The sequence below is a fragment of the Micropterus dolomieu genome, linkage group LG17 (assembly GCF_021292245.1).
Source record: "Micropterus dolomieu isolate WLL.071019.BEF.003 ecotype Adirondacks linkage group LG17, ASM2129224v1, whole genome shotgun sequence".
NCBI lineage: Eukaryota > Metazoa > Chordata > Actinopteri > Centrarchiformes > Centrarchidae > Micropterus > Micropterus dolomieu.
Genome location: NC_060166.1, coordinates 15,204,221 through 15,216,181, shown reverse-complemented (window position 1 = coordinate 15,216,181; position 11,961 = coordinate 15,204,221). Strand labels below are relative to the sequence as shown.

The 11,961-nt window shown below is 40.1% G+C and overlaps 1 protein-coding gene across 2 annotated transcripts in view; it reads right to left on the bottom strand.

Annotated features, from left to right (window-relative positions):
- Positions 1-6: 6 nt before the first annotated feature.
- LOC123985457 (clathrin heavy chain 1-like) overlaps positions 7-11,961 on the bottom strand; it is a 179,953-nt gene continuing 167,998 nt past the window's right edge. For both annotated transcript variants that reach the window (XM_046072980.1, XM_046072981.1), the window contains exons 20-32: positions 9,581-9,764; positions 9,232-9,424; positions 8,894-9,051; positions 8,599-8,763; positions 8,259-8,366; positions 7,649-7,816; positions 7,204-7,353; positions 6,903-7,034; positions 6,612-6,722; positions 6,315-6,485; positions 5,921-6,142; positions 917-992; positions 7-782 (exon numbers count right to left, since the gene is read on the bottom strand). In XM_046072980.1, coding sequence (XP_045928936.1) covers positions 652-782; positions 917-992; positions 5,921-6,142; positions 6,315-6,485; positions 6,612-6,722; positions 6,903-7,034; positions 7,204-7,353; positions 7,649-7,816; positions 8,259-8,366; positions 8,599-8,763; positions 8,894-9,051; positions 9,232-9,424; positions 9,581-9,764 — 1,969 coding nt within the window. In that variant the 3' untranslated portion in view covers positions 7-651. The remainder of the gene's footprint in view (positions 783-916; positions 993-5,920; positions 6,143-6,314; positions 6,486-6,611; positions 6,723-6,902; positions 7,035-7,203; positions 7,354-7,648; positions 7,817-8,258; positions 8,367-8,598; positions 8,764-8,893; positions 9,052-9,231; positions 9,425-9,580; positions 9,765-11,961) is intronic.

Genomic DNA, 11,961 nt, shown 5'->3' with positions numbered 1-11,961 from the left:
TTTAAACTCCATAAAGCTACACGCTTGTGCAGAATATACTATCATCACTTAGTGTTGCTAACTATAGCCATTGAAATGGCAATATATGTTCAAATATTATATGTAACTTTTTTTTCCCTCAGAATATACAATGATGAAATGCATTATACAGACAAACGAGACAATTTAAGCTGTTCACATGTTCAGTACATCAAAAGTAAGAGCTTCTCTACATTAATTTCTTCACGAGTGCAAAATCCAATGCTCCTCCACCTACTTCAAAGGTTCATTGCTGAGCTTTAGCAAGTCCACTTCTGCACAAACCATAAAACCAATAAACAAAACAAAACATGACAACATTAACAAACACAAAGAAATATCTAAATAAGTAGTCATAAATATGGAATGTGAAAAACAAACAAACATACATGTGGTCCAATTTCTTTTCAAACAATACAAATAAAAGTCCTTCAATGCAGTTAAATGTTTTCTCTTGTAACAGACAACATAATAAAAAAATAGTACTCAAAGGAGAGTGGGCTGTTGCTTGCTTGTGGCCCCTGTTGTGAGTAGAAGACCATGGGAAGCTGGTGAGGAACACAAAGAGAGAAAGACAAATGGAAGGAAGTTGTGTCAAGTTGTGATGGTGGTTGGGGTTGAGTTGTTGGGTGTTCACATGCCATAACCGAAGCTGGGCTGTGGTGGCTGGCCGTAGCCTGGTGCTGCTGTGTAGCCGTAGCCATATGGCTGCTGAGGAGGCACAGCCACGTTGGGCCCTGCTGTGAGCATGAGTTGGGGTGTGCCTGCAACAGAATCAGAGTAGTTAAGAGTATGGCTTTGGTCATATTGTCAAAAATATTCTCTATATTCCTTTAAATGACCTCAAAACTGGTGAAGACTGGATGACAGCAATGCTATTATCATCCTTGTGCCGTACCGTAAACAATGGGTTGAGACTCCGTAGCCTGCTCCTCCTGTTTCCTCAGAGATTCAGAGGCTTCGAGTTTGTCCACCTGTGGAAAACACAACAGCAGCGACGGTATCAGACATCAGTTACACTGTAGCCGATGGGGCTCTTGAAGAGCAAGGGCTGAGACGCTGAGTTTGTAAAGACTGACCTCTGGGTTTTTTCACTGGCTGACGGATGGGACCATTCCTGACAGGCAAAGATGAATACAGTCCAGATTTAAATAAAAACAGGCTGCAGGAGGCAGGCCTTGCTAGTATGTTGGAGGCCCTCTAGAAGGCAAAAGGAGTACCTACATCTAGAGAGCTGCTTACTATTCTATCAAGCTTAGCTACACAAAGATGTCCACTTCTTTGTGGAAAGTATTAGGGATTAGGACGGGAGACAAAGACAAACAGCTACTGGGCAATAATGGTCCCACCATCCAGCCACCCAAATCATCTACTACAACATGTTGGAGTATGTAGAGAACCAACCCCTGACCAGTATAAATAAGATGAGATATAACTTTATTAATCCCCTGTAGGGGAAATTTCAGTTGAACTACAAACACGAAGGAAGTAAATAGACTTATTAAGACCAACATTTATGTTTTTAACGCCCATTAGTTAGTTTGCCCATCTCTTAACATAATATCAAAAAGTTGTTTATATTTGCGTTAAAAGTTGGTGGACAGAACTGATTAGCCTTTAGTAGCAATCAGGATTTATAAGAATGATTAGAATACATTTTTAAGCTGCAACTATGAACCAAATAGAGGTAAAGACTGGATTCTGGAAGACTGAGCTCGATGCCTCGGTATTAACACAAAGTAATAAAATACAGCTATTAAGTAAAACTTGAGGCTGAAAGATCCGTCATGTGCCTGTGTGTACGCTGCCTTGTCTGTACACCTGTGTGTGCCATCCATAAACATTCATGCACACTTACTTCACCTTTAATCCTTAGACATTCATGAGACAGCTGTAGTACTCAAAGAAATGCTCATTCACAAAGATACTTTATAACTTTTTGTAGTCTATGTTGGGGTTACAGGAATAACCATGAACTGATATCTGAGTATTTATTTGAAAATGCACTGATTTTTCTAAATTTACAAAGTCTCTACAGTATAGTGCACTTTTGAAAATAGGGCTGTATCTAACAATTATTTACACTGACTAATTTGCATATTATTTGATTATAAATTAATAATATTATATTATATTAATAAATGTATTAATCGTATGGGCTATACAATGACAGAAGAATGAAAAATGGCCATCACAATTTCATTTCATCAAAAGGCTTGTTTTGTCTGACCAACAGTCCAAAACCGAAAGATATTCAATTTATTATCACATAAGACAAATTTCTAGTTGAAAAATCAATCAAATTAGTTTGTGATTTATTTATATTGATGATCAAGTAATCAATTAATTGGCTATTATTTTTTTACCTTTAGTAGAAACTATCAAAAACTTGCAGGTAAGAATATTTTCAAACATTTATTGTTGTTACATTTGCCTATTCAATCATTTCCGATTGCCAGTATTTGAAAAAAGAACACCAATAATATGCAGAATTATGTCACGGTGTTTCCAAGGTTTAACATTTTGAGGTTAACATTTTTTTTAGGTGTGTCCCTGGCCCTCACACACGGCCCCATTAAGTCACTGCCTGAGTGCGAACAGCTACAAGAAGTGTGTAGTAGCCTTGAGAATTAACTACCCCTTTTTTCTTTGGTGCTTCAGTATTTGCTAAGCAGCTCAGAGGCAGACAATGACGGGGAAAAGACAAAAGATAGCGATAAAAACAATTCAAAGAATTAAGCAGCCAGAAAAAGCTTTGGATGTTACCCTCAGCTATGAAAGTGTGCAGCCTAAATACTGTTGAAATCGGTGAAGGACAGTGCTAAATGGTGTAACTGGATAGCTTTCCTCTTATGGCGGTTCTGGGTTAAGTTCTCTACATACTGTCTGGTTTACTACAGTCAGTCAATCTGGTTAAGCAGGCTGTTTCAAGAAAAGACAAGCTGTTGTTTCGTTTCAGAAGAGAAGGGTTGAGAGACATGCTGAAGCGGCAGTTTAGTTTTTTTTTCTTCTTGAGGAGTGCATGAGAAAGAAAGACCGAGAAGCAGAGAGCGTAGTGGAGGGAGTGTGAAAGGTGAAGGGGATGGTTTTGTACAGCCAGTTCAAGGTTTCCAGAAGCAGGCACAGCCAACAACGATGTCTCCTAGCCTGGCCTGAGTGCTGCTGTTGCTACCAAGGGAGGTGGAAATGCATGCTCGATGCTCTACAAGTATTTTTCCCCAAAAAAACACACACACAAACTATAGATTTGCTCTCATCCACTCAAGTTGTTTGTCGCTTGAAGAGACCACACTTTACAGTAGCAAAGAATACTCAGAAAGACATCTACTGTAGAGAAATGCCTGTACCTCATGTTTATGCTTTTTATCGTCTGTGTTCTTCTATAGCATTGAGATAGATTCAGTAGTACAGACAGACATGGAGGAAAATAGGTCTCTGAAAGAATGGTCACTTCATTAAAATAATGCCTCACTGGATCTTCTATTACTGAAATTAGGTCTTACACTTAGCTGCAGTCTACGCTACTGCACCACTGACCAAAACAGGTATAAATATGCCCTAACCCCTCTCAATGTAAAGATATAATTAAAAATGATTGATGTTACACACTTTGAAACTCCCTCCCACAATGTCTACAGGGTGAAAACATACGCTTTCCTGAAATGATCCTGTACCATGTCAGGATGATTGCTAGCAGCAGACTGCAGCTGAGAGGTGTTACAGGACAGTTTTAACATTAGAATGTATCTACAAGTCTGTGAGAAAAGGACCTGACCACAGCAGGTGAGGTAGATATCCAGAGTGGCGCTCTTCGCCCACACCTAAGAAGAGCTGATGGGCATACTGGTTTAAGTGGATGGCTCAAGAATGTTTGAGGAGGAAGACAGGGCTCATAGAAATATGTGAAAGGGGTCGCTTGTTGTGACAAACCCACAGAGAATTATCATCTGCAGCTCCCCTCAGCTCTCTGGAGCTTTAGAGCATCTTTCTGCTCATCGTTTCCATTTTCTGGTCTGCATGTAGTGTCATTGGCAGCAAAATTTCCTGCTGTTTAATTACCGTTAGCAAAGTCTAAGTTTATGCTTGACAGTCTGAACTGTAATCCTGCAAATTAAAAGTAGTATTTACACAAAGCATAATACAGATCCTGAGGCAATAATTGGTTACAGTGTTGACACGTCTGAGCAAATCTGGGCACCTGACTGCAACATGCCACCACAAAAACAAATGATCTCTGTTAAACATGATTTATCAGGTGGTGAATCCCATCAGCAATTAATAATTATGAATTAAACGTAATGCCAAGGAGGAACAGAAATGTCACGTCTTCACATATTGGAAAAATGGACTTTCACACCTCTTACTATAAGGTTTGTACCCATCTAATTCAATAACTAGTCCTTAAACTGTGTTTCATCCAGAGCCATCACTAACACCAGCAAGCCTAGCAGAACCCTGAGGAATGGGAGTGAAGAGCCCCGCTCTGGAGTTTCTGGGGTTGGTAGGTAGTCTAGTGGAGATTACAATCAGAAGCAGCAGAGTGACATGGGGGGAGAGGGGTCATGCAGTTTCTGCTACTTTTACTCCTCCAAACTACAGGACAGGGGAGAGGGGTCAAAAAGAATGATTAGAAAATGGATTCGACTTTCACCTTTTCCTTTATCGCATCAACCTGGAAAGGAAATTCAGAGAGGCAACTTAAAGAGGAAAAAAAACAAATGGAAGTCTCCCAAAATAGAAATTGACAGAGAGAAAAGAGCAAATAGTGGACTTGTCACTTAAAGAAAACAAAAACAATCCTTCGAGAGATGCGGGTAATAACGCCACTTTTGATACAAATGCAGACTTGAGATTACTCTGGTACTGTGAATTTCCCTTTGTTGCTTAAAACAGTGGAAAAATTAAAATACAGATGTTGACTAATAGGGCCAACAGTAAGTTTAAACACGTAAACAAGATCTACCAAATAATATTCAGTGTTTAATGTATAATGCAAAGACTTAAGAAAAAGATTTATTGTCATTATACGTATGATCCCTTGTTTTAACCTGTTTAAAGTAACCAAGTGGTGGGGTTTGCCGCAAGCACTAAGAATTAGTCAGTCACAAGAAAACAAACTAAAGACTTTGTATAACTAACAGCTTATATGAAAATCTGAATTATGTTGATGATGTAGTAAAGTCCCCTAAGTAAATGCTACAAATGCTTCACTCAGGTTTGCTGTCTGTTATAAAAGCAATAGGCCGGTGGGTGTTTCTTTTGCCATGTAACGGAGATAAATGGCATGACGAGCAACACAGCAGTTATGAATCTCCTCTGGAACGCATTTGTATGGAAAAGTAGCTTGAACGGATGGAAATCCAAATGAAAAGGAAAACACCAGTGATGACACATGACTGACAGAAGCATGGGAAGATGAGCATGAATGGAGGAAAGAATAGGCAGTATTAGGGGGGCTTTATCTTTGATACTGTCTGGGAGGAACTGTGTGTCACTGCCTACAGCTGAAGAGTGTTTGCAAACACATTTTAGGTATCAGATGGGTGGAAAACCAATCAGGGAAAATGTATTTAAAGATTCAATTGAATATTTCTTTCTGTAGTTCGCCCATCTGCAAAGGTCTGATATGGTAAACCCAGGACATGGATGGACAGATACAGGTTTGCCAATACTATTTCACAAGCACTGACACCTAACTGCAGGAGAAAAAAAACCCATAGTCAACATGTACGTAATCCTGCCCATCTACCTTCTAATTAGTTTATTTCACTGTAGTTACCTTAGAATTGCACAGGGTATTTCTAACATTACTCATGTCTTTCTCGCTGAAGAAACCTTCTCACAAAGCCATCTTCTTTGTCCCGATACACCGCACTCACTGGTTACCCTCTGGCCAACCCACCTTAGAGAGATACTCCCTCATGACCTGGATGAAGTAGGGCATGGAGAAGTCCATTATGTTGTGTCGCCAGGCGGTCTCCAGCACCACGTCGGGCCGCAGCAGGTCGTAGCAGGTGAATAGGCATGCTGCAAAACACTCCTTTTTGTCTTCCTGCAGGAACCACGCCAGGAGCTCCTCTGCCAGCTCGATGTCTTTGGACTCTGATGCGTACTGCATAGCATCCTGCAGAGACGGAAGAGCAACTAGAGTTCAATACCTTGACATGGGGAAAGTGACCACATCTTCCATTTTACATTATAACGCAATCAACTGGTTTCGGGGGGCTCTGAGTTATATTATATGGAAGAACTGGAGTATATCCTCAAAATTACTGTTTGTTTTAGCGGGCATGCACCTTGTAGAGCTTGTCCTTCTTGCAGAGCTCAACACTCTGTTTCCAGCGGTTGTTGCCCTTGAAAAGGTAGGCAGCGATCCTCCTAAACTCAATCAACTCATGCTTCTCCAGGCCCAGGGCCAGTGAGATGTTGTCAAAGTTGTCATAGGCATCAATGGAAGTACGCAGTGCCTAGATAAAAGAAAGGGAGTCATAAGATTCCGCAACTTAAATGCAACTCTGAAAACATTTATCCTGCAGGTGAAAAATAAGAAAACTGTTAAGATGTACAGTGTAAAATATTTTTAATTATCATACCGCATAGTCTTCCTCAATGATGAAGAGATTGTTCAGCGCCTCATTTACTGACTTGTTGTTGTGATTCTGTACAGACCTTAGGTAAGGTTTAACCAGAGGCAGCTGTTTCACCTAAACAATGAATCAGAAAAAAAAGATCAGTCCATCATATAATCTCTTATTTAACTGCATTTTTTGTAGGTCACCATCACATATCATTCTCTATCAACAACAGACTATAGATATTTTATAAGTAGTTACAACCTTTAACCCTTTAAGAATTGTTTACAGAAAGCAATACTGGCCCAGGACCTTGCTGAAGAAGTTGACAGCACGTGTGTGGTCCAGTCTCGGAGAAAGAACAATGAGCAGGTCGTTCAGTAACAATGGTTTGAAATCAAGATAAAAGTGGATGGCCTTGTAGTACAGCTCCACATTGGCCACCTACAGTGAAAAACACACATACTCAATTGAACATCTACAAATAATACAAACAACAATAGGTTAGTGCTATGCGTTGGGATTGTTAATACTAGAATTTATTACCAGAATGGCAACTAGCATCACTAACTAAGTATGGAATAAATATACTTTTTTGTTTGTTTGTTTTTACCTTGGTGACAATGTCTTTGAACTGTCCCTCCTTCCAGGCATCAGCTGGGTGGTTCATCATGGTGATGATGGCATTGTCATATTCCTCGTACTTGTCGTAGAGGAACACCAGCTCTCCCCAGAGGTGGGCCTGCTCTGCAGCCCTGAGAACCTGACAGACACACACACACACACACACACACACACACACAGCTAAGTTCATAAACTCATATTTAAATTGGTAAAAAGATCAGGAACTTTTTATTTTTTTCTTTACAGCCTATGCAGAGAGGCTAGTAGGATGGGTTCAAATCATCTTAAAGATTGCCTTACACAACTGTTCTCAAACAAGCCATGCTTCTGCGAAAAGGTACTCAAGCAAAAGAGGGATGTTACATGTGCATGTTGTAAAGCTGGTAATAAATCATTCTTTGTTTGAAGATGTTGCAGTTGTTCCCCTCGCCTACCTTTGGGATGTTGACACGGGACCAGAAGAGCTCCAGGTGCTCCCTCATCTTCTGGGGTTTGAATTTGGAGTAGAGGATGGCCAGCTCAGTGAACATACCCATGTGAGCACGCTCCAGCCCGAGGGCGGCCTCCAGCATGGTGATCAGCTCCTCAAAGTAACCACGGTCCTGGAGGGTGCAGACAGACTTAATGATATTAACCATAACCATTTAAACCAGCAATACAACCAAAATACACACTACAGAAGTGTAAAGAATTTCCTTACTTCCTAATTTACCTTAATTTCAAGGGAGAGAGATTATTTCACTGGAGACTTTGAGATGTTGGGTATCTCAACTGAGCCAAGAAATGGCTGGTTCTGTTATATCAACGCCAACAAAACTTATTTTTGCAGATACTTTAGATTTACTGACATAAAGTTGCAAAATAACAAAATGCCATTTGTAAACTTTGACATTTGGTATTTAAGTGCAAAACAAGGGCAACGAAAACCCCTACTGTCCTGCACACTATACGTCTGGTTCATGATAGTATGTGTTCAGTAGTTACTCAGCATTCATTGTAGGTTTAACAGGTGAGTTTTACACTGGCTCCAGTTAGCCCTGTTACCTGGTAGTAGTTTATGAGTTCCTCCAGTTCATCGGCATGGACGACAATATGCAGGCCACACATTTGGGCAAGACGGAACTCTTTCCCATCTACACACGCAAAACACACCTAGAAGAGAAGAGAATCAAATCAAACAATGTGTTTAATATAGGCAAGTGGACAGTATACTGCATAGAGTATATTTCTAAACTGACACTGTAGGAAAGCTCTGTGGCAGAAAGAGAAGAACAGAAGCAGAAAAGAGTTTAGTTTGAACCCAGTAGTGCTACATCTGATTCTTTACTCTTCAAAAGGATTTTTATTTCTTAATAAAAAGTTACAAATGAAACTCATTCCTCACCTCCTTCCAGGTGCGGGTGCTGTTAGCCTTGCGAGCTCCATCTACAGCTGCCTGGTACTCTCCCAGGTGCACCAGAGTTGAGGCCAGGCGGCCAAAGTTGGACACGTTGTTGTAAAGCAGTTTGGCTGCATCATACATCTTGTCATCATAGCAACGGTCACCCACCTGAAGGAAAATGGACAAAAAAGAAAAGCTAGATCAGCGAAGTACAAAATGTATACCTGTGAAAGAGAATTAAGTGGTAACAACTCTAAGAGTTTGTGTGCTTTATGTCTGTATGCTTCCCAGGACCTACTTGCTGAATGTGAGCATTATTGGGTCCGTTGATGAACTCTTCCAGCTCAGCCAGACGGTTGGTCTTGGCCAGGGCAAAGATCAACTCTGTTTCAACATACGACTCGCGGGCCTTCTTACGGGCCATCTGCAGAAACTTCACCAGGTCCTCCCAGTTTCCTGCACACAACAATCAACTCACTGATCAGTTTCATAAGCATATCAATCAACTGAATATTTATCAAAACACCATTAAAGTGTGCTCTACAAAATAAAACAATAAATGCAAAAGCACTGAATAGTATTTATCCTATACTCTTCAGATCTAGGCACCAAATGAGATAATTAAGTTCATCTTACCACTTTGGGCTGCAGCTTGTCCCACCTCCATGTAAGCAGATGGGTCATCAGCCTTGATGTAAGAGTCAATGGCTTCCTTGACCAGGCCCTTCTGAAGCTGAGCCTTTGCCAGCTGACTCCACACTGGTGGCTCATTGCAGCGCTCAGCAAACTCATAAGCTCTGTCCAGGTTACCGATGTGCTCAATTAGAACCTGGACAAAATGAGACAACATTCAGCATTCTTGTTACATCGCGTTCAATAACACAATTCTGGTGGCCATTATAACCAAGGTTAAGTTAATTCATTTTTATTTTTTAAACTGTTTTTACTTTTTAAACATTTTAAAGTCAAGCAGTAATCCACTGACCTGCACAGCAGAGGTATTGACATCAAATTTTCTAAAAATAGCAAAGGCCTCCTCAAACAGCTCATTGCTGATGGCGATGTTCGCAATGTCTGGGGCATCGTAGTTGTCAAGACGGTTGATGTACTCCATAACGCGTGTCCTATCTGCTTTAATGGCAGTCAGGATGAGCAGATTCTGGAGGTTTCTGTAAAAAAGAACAAAGGACGTCTCAGTGAAGGTCTTATTTTCTAGGTGGCTCGAAAAGATATATAAATACATTTCAAACTGAGTGTTTTTGAATATGATCACAATTCCAGAAGTTACTATAAAAAAAAGAAAAAAGTTCATTAAGACCAGGCAAGTTTATTTGTATAGCACATTTCAACAACAAGGTAATTCAAAGTGCTTTACATAAAACATAAAAGCAGCAGGGAAATATAAAAAAAGTTTAAAAGCAACATAGGGAAACTGAAAAAATACACATTAAAAAATAATAAAAGGTACAGTGCAGTGTACAATCAGGGTTAAAAGAGTTAAATGGAAATTAAAAACAGACTGAGGGGTTGAGCAAATAATTGAGTTACAATTATTTTGAAAAGAGAATAAACAAAGTACACTTAATCTACTCTCTCTAGCTAGTCTGTACTCAGGTCCATAGCAATCTTTGGGTCCACTGAAACTCCAAAAATCCTCCGACACTACAGAGAAAACTAGACATGTCTGTCCGCAGGCCACTTTGATCCAGTTATACTCTGGACCCACTTGTGCGTTTACAGGTGGACAGAGGTTCCTGCAAGTCACTCAGGCGCAAGATTTAAGACCACTTCCTTCACTCTGTTCAATCTCACTCTCATTATCTTTTCACTCAATTACCTACTCATTTTTCACCGTGTAAAATTTTAATAAAAGCAATGGTGAAAAGCTAAAATCTACTAGTTAAAGGCAGTGGTAAAAAGAAAAATCTTAAATATTTAATTAAAAGCAATGGTAAAAAGAAAAGTCTTCAGTCTTAATTTAAAAGAACTGACAGTTTCAGCACACCTGCAGTTATCTGGGAGTTTGTTCCAGATATATGGAGCATAATAACTGAACGCTGCTTCTCCTTGTTTAGATTTGACTCTGGGGACAGAAAGCAGACCTGCCCCAGACGACCTGACAGGTCTGGATGGTTCGTAACGAAGCAGAAGATCAGAAATGTATTTTAGCCCTAAACCATTTAGTGCTTTATAAACTAACAGCAGGATTTTGAAATCAATTCTTTGACATACAGGAAGCCAATTGTAAAGATCTCAGAACTGGAGTGATGTGATCCACCTTTTTGGTCTTAGTGAGGACTCGAGCAGCAGCGTTCTGAATCAGCTGCAGCTGTCTGTTGGATTTCTTAGGGAGCCCTGTAAGGACACTATTACAGTAGTCAAGTCGACTGAAGATAAATGCATGAGACATAAGTCCTTTAATCCGTGATATATTCTTCAGGTGATAGTAGGCTGACTTTGTAATTGTCTTAATGTGGCTCCTCAGATCCAGGTCTATGACTACATCAAACCAGTTTAGTACTGTGCCAGAAAGTCCAACCCAGTTTTCAAGTCTGTCTAATAATATGTTGTGGTCGACCGTGTCGAATGCAGCAAGATCCAATAATACTAAAAATTACATTCTGCCACTGTCAGTGTTTAAATGGATGTCATTGAAGACCTTAACAAGAGCTGCCTCAGTGTTGTGGTGTGGTCGAAAACCTGACTGGAAGACATCAAAACAGTTATTTAGTGCCAAGAAAGCACTAAGCTGTTGAAAAACAGCTATTCAGTGATTTTACTTAAAAATGGGAGATTTGATATGGGCCTATAATTGCTCATTAGTGAACTGTCTAGATTGCTCTTTTTTAAGAGTGGCTTAATGACTGCAGTTTTCAGGGCCTGTGTGAAAAAACCTGAGAGGAGAGACATGTTGACAATTTGTAGTAGATCTGAGGCCATGCATTTAGACACATTTTTTGAAAAAACCTGTTGGCAGAATATCAAGGCAACATGAAGAGGATTTCAGATGTTGTATTATGTCCTCAAGAGTTTTATGGTTAATAGAATCAAACTGTCTCATGCTATATGGATTGTTTTTAAGTGGGCACAGGGACAAGACATATCCTGTACCCGATATGGAGGCACTGATTGCTTGTCTAATTGTTTGAATTTTGTCTGTGAAGGAGGAGGCAAATTCATCGCAGGCCCTGGTGGATAGAAGGTCAGAGGCTACAGACACAGGAGGGTCGGTTAGCCTGTCGACGGTAGCAAACAGGGCACGTGCATTATTAGTGTTTTTGGTGATGATGTCAGAGAAGGACAGCCTTGCATTTCTCAGTTCTAAATTATAAATGCGAAGTCTCTCTTTATAGATGTCGTAATGAA